The sequence below is a fragment of the Condylostylus longicornis genome, unplaced genomic scaffold (genome assembly GCF_029603195.1).
Source record: "Condylostylus longicornis isolate FDR11 unplaced genomic scaffold, ASM2960319v2 ptg000113l, whole genome shotgun sequence".
NCBI lineage: Eukaryota > Metazoa > Arthropoda > Insecta > Diptera > Dolichopodidae > Condylostylus > Condylostylus longicornis.
Genome location: NW_026578081.1, coordinates 551869 through 565491, shown reverse-complemented (window position 1 = coordinate 565491; position 13623 = coordinate 551869). Strand labels below are relative to the sequence as shown.

Sequence of the window (13623 nt, the reverse complement as noted above, 5' to 3'; positions counted from 1 at the left end):
TTTATTTAAAAAATATTTGTAATTATTTTAAATAATTTTTGTTTTATAAATACAGAAATATTATTTTAAATTATATTTAAAATATTAATAAGTGTATAAATTTAGTTTTACATAGTGCTTAAAATACAAGTGTTTGCAATGCTAAAGAATTATTTTATGTGTTATTTTAATAAATATTTCAAAAATGAATTCACAACACAAATTACATTATTAATAAAAATAAAATTAAAAAATATAACAGAAGTCTAATTCATATATGATACGGTATGTAAAATCTTAAATTTATTAACTATGAAATAAAATTTGATCTTGAATTCAATTGGTTATATATAGTGAATGGTTTTTAGAACCTTTACCCGAGATAATTGCTTTTTAAATATTTTTTTGCTCTAAAAGCAATACTATTTTTTTTTTAATATTTCGATTTAAATGAAAATTGGTCAATCAAAGATTCAGAAGAGCTCTGAAATCGATAATTTTAATACAGAAGTGAATTATAAGCATTTTTTTTATTTTGCATTGTGAATTAAGTAATTGTATAAAGTATAAATTGTGAATTATAGTTGAATTTTATTCTCAGCTATGCTGTAGTTGATATTTTGCTTTCTTATTAAAATTTACCAAGAAAAAATTTTTTTAAAATAATTTAATTTATTTTGCTATCCTATTTTTATTTTGGTCAACGTTAATTTTCAATAAAGCTTTCACAGCTTTCATCTATTTACAAATTTTTCTCAAAATTAATTTTATTTAAATTTTGTCAATTTTATATTAAATAATTTTTTAAAAAGAAATGCATACATACACATATATATACTATAATGACATTATATGCATAATCATATATAATAATAAATATAAATGTCACAATGCTCTACTAATAAAAAAAAAATGAAAATTACCAAAAAAAAAAAAAAAACTTTTATATTTGAAATTGTTCTCTTTTAATCCCTCTTTATTAAAATTGACGGTGGGCTTTTTTTTTTATAATAAATAATACTTTTAATTAAATAAAAGAAAATATTTTTATGTTTTCATATATATGTATATGTATGTGCAGAATTTAAGTGGGTGCCTGCATATTTTATAAGTTATTATGAAAAAAAGAAGATTTATTATGATTTATAAAATAATTCATTTTTCCTACAATGAATTCAAATATTGAGTTTGAAAGAACAAAATTCATATACATATGTATGTATAAATGTGTTCATATTTGTATATGGAAACGTATACAAATGCATGAAAGCAATGATTAATCAAATTTCATTACAAATTTAAGTTTTCAACAAGATTATAATACAAGATGTATTTGAGAGTATAGAATATCGGTCAAGGACAAGAATATAATTCTATTAAAATCTTGAAAAAATTGCGAAATCTATTGTGAATTTCTTTTATAAATTATATGTATAACAGTTTTGCATTAACCCTTCCGGGAGAATTTTTAATTAATAAATAATTTAATTTGAAATAAATGACAGTGATTAGTTATGACTGTCATAACTATTTTCTAAACTTTTAAATTTGTAGTTGTCATTGATATTTGTATAACAATATTATATCTAAATTCAATAACAATATTTATATCTAAATTTTCTGACTAAAGTAGAATAATTTTGAAAAATACATAGTATACTATACTGTTATAGAACATTATGCTCCAAAATTAATATATTCCAGTTGGAAAAATAATAATAAATATTTTAATTAAAATTTTCTTTCTAACTTACTTAAAATTATTGAAAATCCTTAACATCTATATACGAATCAAATGAAAATTGTACACTAAAATAATTTTACTATTGAAATGCTAAATTGTTGAACAATTAATAATATTAAAGTAAAAAATTAGAATATACGGAACCAATTTTGTTTTTATTACAATGCGTGATTAATTGATACAATGACGTTTAAGTATTTTGAGATACCAACGCAATGCGAACAATATAAAAATTTAATGTCTATAATATGAGTAATATACACCTTAATAAATTGGCAAAGAACTACAATATTATGAATTAACATACATATAAGAATGTTTTATTGATTATGATATGACTCCCTTAGAAGTATATAGTAAGAACATCCCACCTTGAACTATATATCGAGAACGAAATTTTGAAATGTTTATTAGAGTGACAATTTCTACCGAAAACTTTATAATAGGAATTCATCATTTTAGGCTATAGTTTGGGTGCACATAATGAAAGTAAAAAAATATAGCGCTGGTAATTGGTGATTCCGCAGGTTGAGTTTTCCTGCCATGCGGATGTGTGTTTCCACTCAATATAACCGCTAATATAAATATCGATGATCACAAAAATTTATACCATGATTATACCTTGCAGACGAGGCAGTTTGATCTTTTGGTCTCGGATATGTTAGGTCTCGGGGACTGCATTCTTACCATGGACACATGTTTATAATATTTTTCATCAAAATTTTAACATATTATGGATAATTTTAAAGATTAATAAGCATTATTAACCAATATAAAATTGTTTTTAACATAAATCCAGTTTTTAAGTAAAAATTTTCAATTTTTAATTTGTAAGGATTTGAAAATTTTATAAAAAACAAAAATTTATTTCGCATTTTAGGTAATAAAAGAATTTTACCTAACATTTTTTTGAATTTGATCGAATGCCAAAATTTCTTTTCTTTTTTCGAAAATAAAAAATAAAAAATATTTACTCTCCTTAATTATTTTATACAAGGAACTTAATATTTTAATGTACATATATACATACATGAGTGTCGTATACATATTGACACATGTACAATGTATGGGTATACATATCTACATGAAATAACAATTGTTTATGACATGTGCTTTTATAGATCTTAAAATAACTATTAGGTAGGCAAAAAAGAAGCTTTTTAACTTTTAATAAAAATGCTTTTAAATGAAAAATTTTTTTGAGGAAAATTTCTGTTTAGTTTCCTTTGTTTAAATATTAAAAATATAATAAATCTAAAGATAAAACCACCTGTAAAAAATTTTAGTTATTTTATTTATTTTTATTTTTTTCATATATTCTTTAACAAAAATTACACAAACACCATAGCTATAGTTTTTAAGTGTAATAGAGTTATGCCTTACTTATAGGTTGCTTATATTTTAAAATATAAGTAACCCTATAGCACTTAAACGATGAATAAAGTATTCTATTTAGCAATTAATATTGAATTAAATTCAGCAATTTTAGCTCAAAAATGGGGTAATCCCGTTCTTTTTTTATGTAATCGAGTTGATATTAGTTGGACAATTACAGTTTGACTGTGCCGTTTTTTACCACGCACTTTCTCCCACCCCTCGTGACTGGCAGGCCGTTGTTGAGCGTACGATTACAGGCGACCTTCTTAAGTGATCCGGTTCTATTGAGGAATCTATTTATATTCCCGATGTCAATTTTCAATACCACGTCAAGCCCCGTCGCGGTTCTTCAGCCCCACATGATCAGTTTCGTTCCGCCCAGAACCGGACACTCGCAGAAATAATGAAAAATATTCTCCTTCTAGTCAATCTCCCGGCATCTAATAGATGTCGCATTGAAGAACTATCCTATCCTAACCACATGCTTTGCCAACAGCAAATGTCCCGCGTAGAATACCGTCAGGCAGGCAATACCCTCGCCCGTAGCTTTCGCGGGAAGCCCAGCCTTCTTCCAAAGGTTGTACCTTGCCTACATTTTTCTAGCAATCTAGTAGATAGGGATTTTCACCTGCAGTCGGCAAAAATAGATAATTTCTATATATATTTTTACTGTGTTGATAGGAAAAAAAATTTTCATCAGCCCATTAATTTCCCGCTTTATTTTGGTGGCCCGGGACCCAGAGTGGTATGGCACTACGGCGAACCCACATCCTACTTTAGTTTAAGGCTTACGTTATTTTACAAAAATATTTAAATATGTATCTTATGGGGTTTTGCAAAAAACTTTTACATAAACTGTTTACAATACTAATTTGATAGGCCAATTCTGTAGCTTACGAAATTTACAGGTGGTTAATCAAAATATCTTTTGCAATCATTATGTTTTGTTAAAAAAAAATAAATATTTATTTAATGAAATCAATTATTACTTACGCCATATCTTTCCATCTATTGGGGACATTTTTCAATTCTTCAGGTACCTCGATGTCTTCACGCAATGGTTCTGATTCATCTTCTATATGAGAGAATGTTACTTTTTTATCAGCTCCATTTGGTCCTGGTGACGGTTCTTTCTTTAGTACTGGTTTCAATTCTACTTCTTTTTCTTCCTCAATTACAGTAATTGCACTTTCACTTTCTTTAATTCCTTTTTCATCAACACTGGCAGCATCACTTTCCTCGGCCACAGTTGATAATGCAACTCGTCGTTCTTGCTCATCAGAGGATGTAGAATCAATTGATGATATTGGTGCTAAAGTGGCACCCTTATGAAATGATCTCTCTACTTCTTCTTCACTACTGCCCATACGATCTAAAGGTAATTTTTTATTTACCTGAATATCTTTCAAAATATTTTCATCTTGTGCGGCTAATGACTTTTTAAGAGCTTCTACAGAAGCTAATTGTAAAATTTCATCAATTTTCATTGTTAAATCAGAATTTGGATCAATTTCTTCATATACATGCTCTTTCATTTTACGTAAAGTTTTTCTGGGTGGTGAATCTGGAGTATCAGGTTGAGTTATTTCAACAGTAACAGTTGGATGAGGTGGTATTTCTATGATTTCATCTGGTATTAATATACTTGCACCATCAGTACCTTCTTTACGTTTTGAACTTGGAGATTCTTCAAGTTGAACAATTTCCACAATCTCTTCACTGTCTTGTTTTTCAACAAATTTTGGTATTTCACTACGATCTGCTTTAGGTGATTCACGCAATTTTAAAATTTTTTGTTGTTCTTCTAAAACAATTTTTTCATCTCCTTTTAATGGAATTTTTTTGATACTCCGTTTTTTTAACTGTTTATCGGCCATATTTTTTATTTTATCCATTATGGGATGACAACACTTTCCTTTTTTAGGTGATGATTCTTCTTGTTTTGTTTTATTACTGAATTCTGATGGATTATCAGATTCAGTGGTTGCAGCTGTTAAATATTCGTCAGATAATATATCACTTGAATCTTGTATATCAGAAGATGGTAATGGTGATGGGGATGGTGAGGCTGATGATATTGTTGCTGTATCTTTTGATTCGGTAGACTCCTTTACTTCTATTGATTCTTTTGGTTTATTTTCTTGAGATTTTTTCTTTTCACCAGTCTTACGTTTCAATATCCCCTTAAGTTTACTAAATTTCGATTTCTTACCTTCAGATACTGAATCGGATGCACAAGATTCACTTAATGCACTCTTATTATCTTCTTCACTTTCAATACTAGCTCCAATAGAAGAAGGACTTGAAGCCTTTGAAGATAATTCTTCGGTATCAGATAAGTCGCTTATATATCTTTCAGTTTCTTTAACAAGAACCTGATCGTGTATGCGAACTTTTTTCAATGATTTTGGTGATTCTGATGATTGATGATTATGTTTATTATGATGATACTGTTTATGAAAAGTAAATTCCTGAGATTTCCGCAATAACAATACTATTTCTGGTTCTTCATCGGGTCCTAATGGTCTTTTGTACAAATGTGTCCACGGATAACCACCCTAATAAAATAAAAACACAAAATCTAATTAATTTTTAAAGTTTGTAATTGAATTTGTTAATATTAAATGAAGTAGGATTGTATGAAAACAACGTATGTATGTTAGTTAAAGTTTAAAATTTCTATGACAGCAGAACATGATAAGACGTACAATTTTGAATATTTTTAATTCTCATTACAAATTAGCCTTTATTCTCTTGCATAATTCTTGTAGTGTCGTTATTTCTTATTGCACCTCTCTAACAAAATCCTTTCTTCAAGAAATTTGATGTTTACGTCAAAAAAAATATGTGATAGGAAATGTTAAAGGCGAGTGAAATAGGAAATAACAACATTGCAAAAGCATAAAGGTCCAATATAGTAAATTAAGAGTCAACACCAATTTCCTTGAAATTTGTTTGATTTAGTTTTTTTTTTTTTTTTTTTTGAAATATTAATGTTTGTTGATTATTCAAAACTTATTTGTTTTCAGAAAGCTGTCTAAGAGATTAATATATTTCAGTTATTCTTAACTTACTTTTTCTTTAGCACGACGTATATCTTCCCAGCGATACGTTTGCAAAGGTATTGGTGGCTTATCTTCCTGATATTTATCTAAATAATCTCTTAACGATTGATAATATTCTTTTTTAGCTTCTATCGCTAATTTATATGGATCGATATTAGAATCAAGTTGTGGTAATGAATCTAATAATTTTTGTTTTTCTTCTTCTTCTAAAGGTGTTGTACAATTTTTTAAACCATTAATACCAATATCATTATTTAAATGATTATTTGTATTTAGAAAATTATTTCCACCACTTAAATCTGTTATTATAAGTAATTTATCTTGTTTTCCACTTAAAATTTCAAAGTTATTTTCTTGATTATCAGCTGCTACAACTGATGATGATGTTAAAATTTCTTCGGATTTTTCTTTTACCTTCTCTATATTATTATGATTTTCATTAAGATTTTGTTGTTTTTCAGATTCTATTAATTTTTCATTTATATTATTTTCAATTTTAGAAGAACTAATATCACTAATAATTATATTTTCATTATTTGCCAATATGTTATTATTATTATTGTTGTTCTCAATATGAGAAGATTCAATTTTATCTTTTTCGTTTTCAATAAACTTATTACTAATTTCAATCTTAACTTCTTTGGCAGTATCTACTAGTATATTATTTTTATCATCTGTTATTTTATTTATTATATTATTATTATTGTTATTTTTAATATTTTTATTTAAATTTTCATTTTCTATAATAATATTATTGTTATTTTCTTTTTTATCTTCTTCTTCTTCTTCTTTTTTATCAAATGAATTTAATAATTTTGATTCACGTTTATTACTACTTATATCTAAATCTAATTGAATTGGTTTATGAGTTTTTGGTATGGATGGTTCAATTTCAATGACTGATTTTGGACTAGTTTCTGTTTCAATTTGTGATGTTGTTTGAAATTCTTCTGGTTTTGCTGGTATTTCTTTAACTGTTACTCCACTTTTATCACTATCTTCGCTAACTGAAAAATTTTTATCAAATGTTTCAATTAAATGTGATTGTATATCTAAAATATTTTTAGATATTTCAATATTTTCAATATCCGATTGATTTTTATTATTATCTAAATTAATTTGTTCTGTTTCATTTAAAGATTTTATTTCCTCTTCTTTTGTGGTAACTGGAGTTGTTGTGGTAGTAGTATCATTAGAATCATTGATATTAGATTGATTCTCTTCTTTATTTTCACTCTTATTTTGTTTTTGTTCTTCTGTTGTATTTATTATTGTGTTTTTATTAAGAGTTTCAATAATAGTTGGTTCAGCACCGCCAGCACCGGGAAGAGATACTAAAATTAAAAAAAAAATATTATAAATAAATTGTAAATATAAGTTCATATTTATATTAATTATTTTCATTTATTAAAATTAAGTGCATTTTTAAATATTATATTGTACAAACTGCAGAATATTTAAAAAATTTTCTTAACAATTAAAATAATTTCAATTACAGACAACAGATTTACTGTTGTCGAACTATTTCTTTATAACATGTATTTTATGTTAATAAAAACTTTAGTGAATATTATTTGTGAAGAGAACCCTTAAAAAGAAACGCAATATACGTAGTTTGGCATTAACAGTACCTGCAATCGAAAACGGCGTTTATAATATTATCTACTCACAAAAACTGGCGCTTAATCGGAAATTAATTATTACAGAAAGTGATTTAAAACGCTTACGAGTACATACACACACATAATTTTTTGGATTAATCCTGTGATTTGATGATCATATTTGCAAAATAATTTGATCAAAAAATCCAAATTATTTAAATAATATAAAAAATTAAAAAAACAAATCGTCTAGGGTGACATTTATTAATTAAATTTCTTTGATCTTTTGAAAATTTTTTTAATTTTTTGAAAATTTTTACGTCACTCATAATTTTCTGTTTTTATTTTTTGTATTTGATTTTGACAAAATATGTAATTGTTCCCAATAATATTTTTAGAATATTAATATTATTTTTAATAAAAAAAAATTAATGAAAATTTAAGAAATTTGAAAATATACAAGTTATACCTATAGGCCAATATGATTAAATTCGGAAATTCCTCTTTAATATATCCGAAATGAAATTATTTTACTACAAATAATCATCATATTTAATATAATCATAAAAATTTTCTTCACCTGTAAATAAACCGCACATATTTTATACATAATTTTTATTAAAATTTGTGATTTATTATGAGAGCAATGATTTTCATTGACAGAAAGAATAAAAACAAAAAAAAAAATTTTTTAATAAGGTACTGAACTCAAATCAGAACATTAATTTAATATTCTTGTGACAAAAACAAAAAACAGAAAAATTAAATAAAATGTAAAAGTACGGAAATGTTTATTTTGTCGCCATTAAAAAATGAAAAATTAAAAATTTTATGATTACATTTTTTTTTTTTCTTTAATAAAATCGCGTATATAAAATTATTTTCGTTATATAGCTAGCGTATTAAAATTATTTTTTAAATATTTTTTTTTTTTTCTGAAAATTTTTTGAAAATAAAATTGGGATTTATTAGAGGGTCGTAAAATTTATAAGAGAATTTTTTTTTATGAGAGCATATTCTTCGTATATACCGTTTTATATAGCAAATATTTTTAATAAAATGCAAAAAAAAATAAAATTTATATTGCATTTTACTTTAGTTTGGAGTGTGTGTCGCATTAAAAAAAAATTATTGAAAATGTTATTGACGGCGCTCTTTAAAATATTTGAATAATAATAGTTTTTTTTTTTATTATTATTTTAACTATAAAAATTATTATTTTCACTTTGTAATTATTTAATGCAGGAATTTTATTTATTTTGAATTTATACACAGTGAAGATTAAATATATTGTGTATTAGAACCGTAACGCAGAGTTTTGTCTTCGATTCATTCAAAAAGCGACTAAGAATAGGATAAAATATTTCAAAATTTGCAACTGTATACTTCGACAATAAAAAATTTCCAGGAATAAAATCAAAAATTACCAGAAATTTTTCGAATTGCATATGAGCACTGAACAATTAATGGTTAAAGGACATTAGAATTTTCCGTTTTTAATTGTATTGGGCAACTTTCTATTATTTTATGGTTTTCACATGTACAGATCGCTAATATCAAAAAATTTCTTAATAATTTTTAAATTTATATTTAATTATTGCTTTTTTTAGGAATAACTAATGATTATTGCTTCATACAATTTTAGAACAGATGGAATCTACAATAGATGTGAAAAAAATCCGATTCAAACTTAAAATCCGATTATAAGTTTTGTGTAAGTTTTCGATTTTAATTTTTATTCAAAAATTATTCCGAAGAAATTATAAATTTTTAATACATAAAGTTTTTACTTTTAGATGTATGGACTAGAGCAAAAAATTAAATATTCTTAAAAAAGGCAATTCAAATCGACTGCAAATTATTATGCCAATTTAATTTTACTAATTATATAAAAATGACCGGTTTCCAAAAATTTAGCCATGAGTTCATAAAATAATAAATTTTTTTTAAAAAATCACGTATATAAAAATATCTTGCGTAATATAAACACAACAAGTTATTTTGATCAGTTAATTGTTTTAGTTGTTAATTTTAAAAGACCGGATGATTTTGTGAAAGTTCGATCAAAAAAATTTTGACATTTTCAATTGACGTAATATCAATTCGAATTTAGAAAGAATTGCTTAAACAATGTCCAATTTATTCAATTTTACTTTTATTGTAAAATTTAAAATTTTTTTTAACATTCTGGCGCCATTAACAGTTTCCAATTTAATATTATTTAGTATTGTAAAATGAAATAAATAAAATTGTTGTGATAGCAGTTTCAGATTCTCTATGCAGTATATTTAAATTAATTTAAATTAATTATTTAAATAGATGGTATATAAATTATTTTAAGGACATATTAGTATATATAAAAATAATCAAATTAATTATTTGTTTTCAAAATATTTTAGAATTTTATTATAATTTTTTAAATTGTCATTGTCTATTATTTCCTTGTAATTTCCTGATAATTTAAGAATTCTTTTATCTCCTTTCCGAATAATATTAACATTTTTCATGTAATTTTTATAAAATTGTATTAAAATCATCTTGTATCACAAAATTATAAAATTATAATTTAACACATTTTCAAAGTAGATCTTTAATTATATATATATTAGTAACATACTATCTACACATGACTGCTTCTCTATATAATATAATATATACACACTTAAATTTTTTTTTAGTTATATTATCTTAGGTATTTAACAATTAAATTAAAAATGTTTTATAATTTTAAACACAATATTTAAAAATAGTAAATTGATTCACCTGATAATTATTTTAATACCAATATATATACATTTAGTATATATAGAATAAAATAAAAATTATAAATTTTATGATTTATAATTTAAAATTTAAATAGTTAATATTTGTGTTTTAATTATTTGCTTTTTTTAATAAAACTAATTTCATATTGTTATAGATATATTGTTATATATAATGTATATACATAAAATATTTTTGAATTAAAATAAAATTAGAATTATTTTTTTTTATGTACATATACATTTTTTTTTATTTAATTATAAAAATAAAATTACACGTTAATTATAAAAAATAATAAACAAAAATAAATAACTATTAAATTTTTTTTTCTCTGTTTTTGCCCGGTTTAATAATTTCACTTTTCATTAAAAATTGAGGCCATTTGTATACTTATTTACATATGTACATATAATATATATATATATTTATTATATATTATTTTAATTAAATAATATTAAAAATATAATGAAAATTTCAAACAATCTATACTACAGTATGTTAAAAATTACATAACTTTAAAATAAAAAAAAAAAATAAAAAAAAAAAAATAAAAAAATTTTTTTTTTTTTTATTTTTTTTAATATATTTTATGTTTTAGAGGTTTAGTTTGGCCATCAAACCGTCTAACACTATTTTATTATAAATGCGGTTAAAGAACAGAGAACAAAAAATTATTAAATAGAAACCCGAACGAAAATCTATTTCTAGTAACTAACAGAACAAAATATTCAAAAAAAAAAAAGAAAACAACAAAAAAAATAAAAAAAAAAATATATACATAGTATATATATGTATGTATATATATGTATAATTTAGACTGAAAATCTAATTATTTGTCTGGTTATACACAGAGAAAAAAAAACAAAAAAAAAATTATGAAGAAAAAAAAATTTAGAACAAGAGCTATTCGCTCATCTGTTTAATATTTTAGCAAATGCCATCATAATATTGAGGAACAAAAATATATAAAAAAAAAACCTAAAAGTCACTCATAATGTGCCATTTAAAAAGATGCAATCGAGATCAGTATTTCTTGTTTTTTTTTTTCTGTTTGTTTTTCGTACTCAAGACCAAAAATTGAAAATTTTTTTTTCCTTCTTTTTCCTATATTTTTTCCTTATTTTGTATTGTTTTGCAGTTTCCAATTGAGTATAAGTGCAAGTGAAACAACAAATACCAAATAAAATTAAAAAGAAAGAAGAAAAACAGAAGTATTTTTTCGCAGAACTTTACAATATAAGGTCAATGCGCCACTTGAATTATAATTTTAAGGAAATTTTGGAGAAAAACGAAAATTAAAAGAAAATTTATCTTAATTATTGTTTTTTTTTTTTTCTTTTTGGAGAAGACACTAAATTGTAATAAAATTTTTGTTTTATTTTATTTAAAAAATTTTCTTATATTTATAAATTTTTTTATGAAATATTGCCAATATTTATGGCAATTTAATATTATAGCTTCATTTTACTATTTTTAAAAATGAAATATTTTGCGCTTTTATAAAGAATATGAATGGGTCTTTGTTTGTTTTTGTTTTATAATAACTAAAATTTAAGTGGTGCTCAATATATGTAGAAATTGGGGACATATTTGAAAAAAACAAACAAAATAAAATAAATAATATTGAGCATGTACACATACATTATGTGTAAATAAATATATTGTAATACCAAATGAGCTTAATGATGAAAACAAAAGGAAACAAGTACATATATGTATATAGAAATATGCGGTAATTATGAGACTTTAGGTATAAGTAGACTTTATATATATATTGAAATGTATGTAACAATTTGGGTGCAATAATTGGCATTGCACAAAATAATATACTTATGTATTTTTAAATATTTTTTGTAAGTTTCTTAAAAATGGCGTTAAAATTTCTTAATATACATGACATATGTAATATTATTTTTAACCTAATTATTATTAAAATCAATATACATAAGTATATAGTAAAAATAGAAATATTGAAAAAATTTTGGTTTTAGTATAAAATTTCAAAAAAATTTACAAATGTATTTACTAATTAACTGCAAATGTAATCAGTATTGAAATGATGAACTCCTGAAAGTATTTACATGTATGTATTGAATTAATATAATATAGGTATAATCGGTATTGGCAAATGCCGGTCGACAATAATTGTACCTATGACATTTTTAATTATGTGACATTTTGTTTTTTGCATTATCGGTTACACTACAAATGTAGATATCGGTTGACAACATTAAAAGTTATAATGCTTTTATTAACTATATTATCGATTAATATGCCAAAGAATTCAATGGCGTTTTACATTATCGATTACACCTTATGATTATTCCATTGATAAATCATTAGATTGTCAAATTTATATTTAATTATATAAAGTATAATTTTATAATTTAGTTCAATTCCATCTCTTTTCATTCACACTGAGTGTCAAAATGTTATGAACCACTCTGAAATATTCTTATACGTACATTTATTTTCAATTTAAAATTATTCTATAATTTGTAATTTAAAATCTTGTATGGTGTCATTTATGGCGAAATCAAATGTATATGTAATATATAATATATGGTAATTGTTGAAAGGTTTATGACCAATTAAATCAAGAGATCAATTATATTTTTTTAATTGCATTATGTCAAAAATGACATTTAATTAAAATTTTGTAAATATTGTTGGTTTTTTTTTAATAATTTAGAAAATTGAACGGATTTCGTAATTATAAAATTTTATGTATATGTATAAAGCTACTTAATATCAAGTTTGTCTAGACTTTTGAGTGTAATTTTAAAAATTTTTTTCATTTACCGTACTATATGCGATAATTAGAGAATTAATTAAGATTTAATGTTATTTTTAAGATAAAAAATATAAATTAATTATAACAGTTTCGAAAAATTACATAGATTTCTAGAATTATATTTAAATTTAACTTTATAATTATTAACTGTAACAGTAAATATTATAAAAAAAATCACGAAACACTGTTCTCATTTTAAATAAATTTCTCATTTTTTTCGCAAATTTTCAAATGTGTTAGTAGTAGCTTACCCGTATATGTATATATATATATAAGAATTTGTCAAAATTAAATAAAATT

The 13623-nt window shown here is 23.4% G+C and overlaps 1 protein-coding gene across 3 annotated transcripts in view; it reads right to left on the bottom strand.

The window, feature by feature from the left end:
* The window catches only part of LOC129614578 (trichohyalin), an 84865-nt gene that overhangs the window by 10997 nt on the left and 60245 nt on the right, over window positions 1-13623 (bottom strand). For all 3 annotated transcript variants that reach the window (XM_055529277.1, XM_055529279.1, XM_055529278.1), the window contains 2 exons: window positions 6175-7499; window positions 4094-5658 (listed from right to left, as the gene is read on the bottom strand). In XM_055529277.1, coding sequence (XP_055385252.1) covers window positions 4094-5658; window positions 6175-7499 — 2890 coding nt within the window. The remainder of the gene's footprint in view (window positions 1-4093; window positions 5659-6174; window positions 7500-13623) is intronic.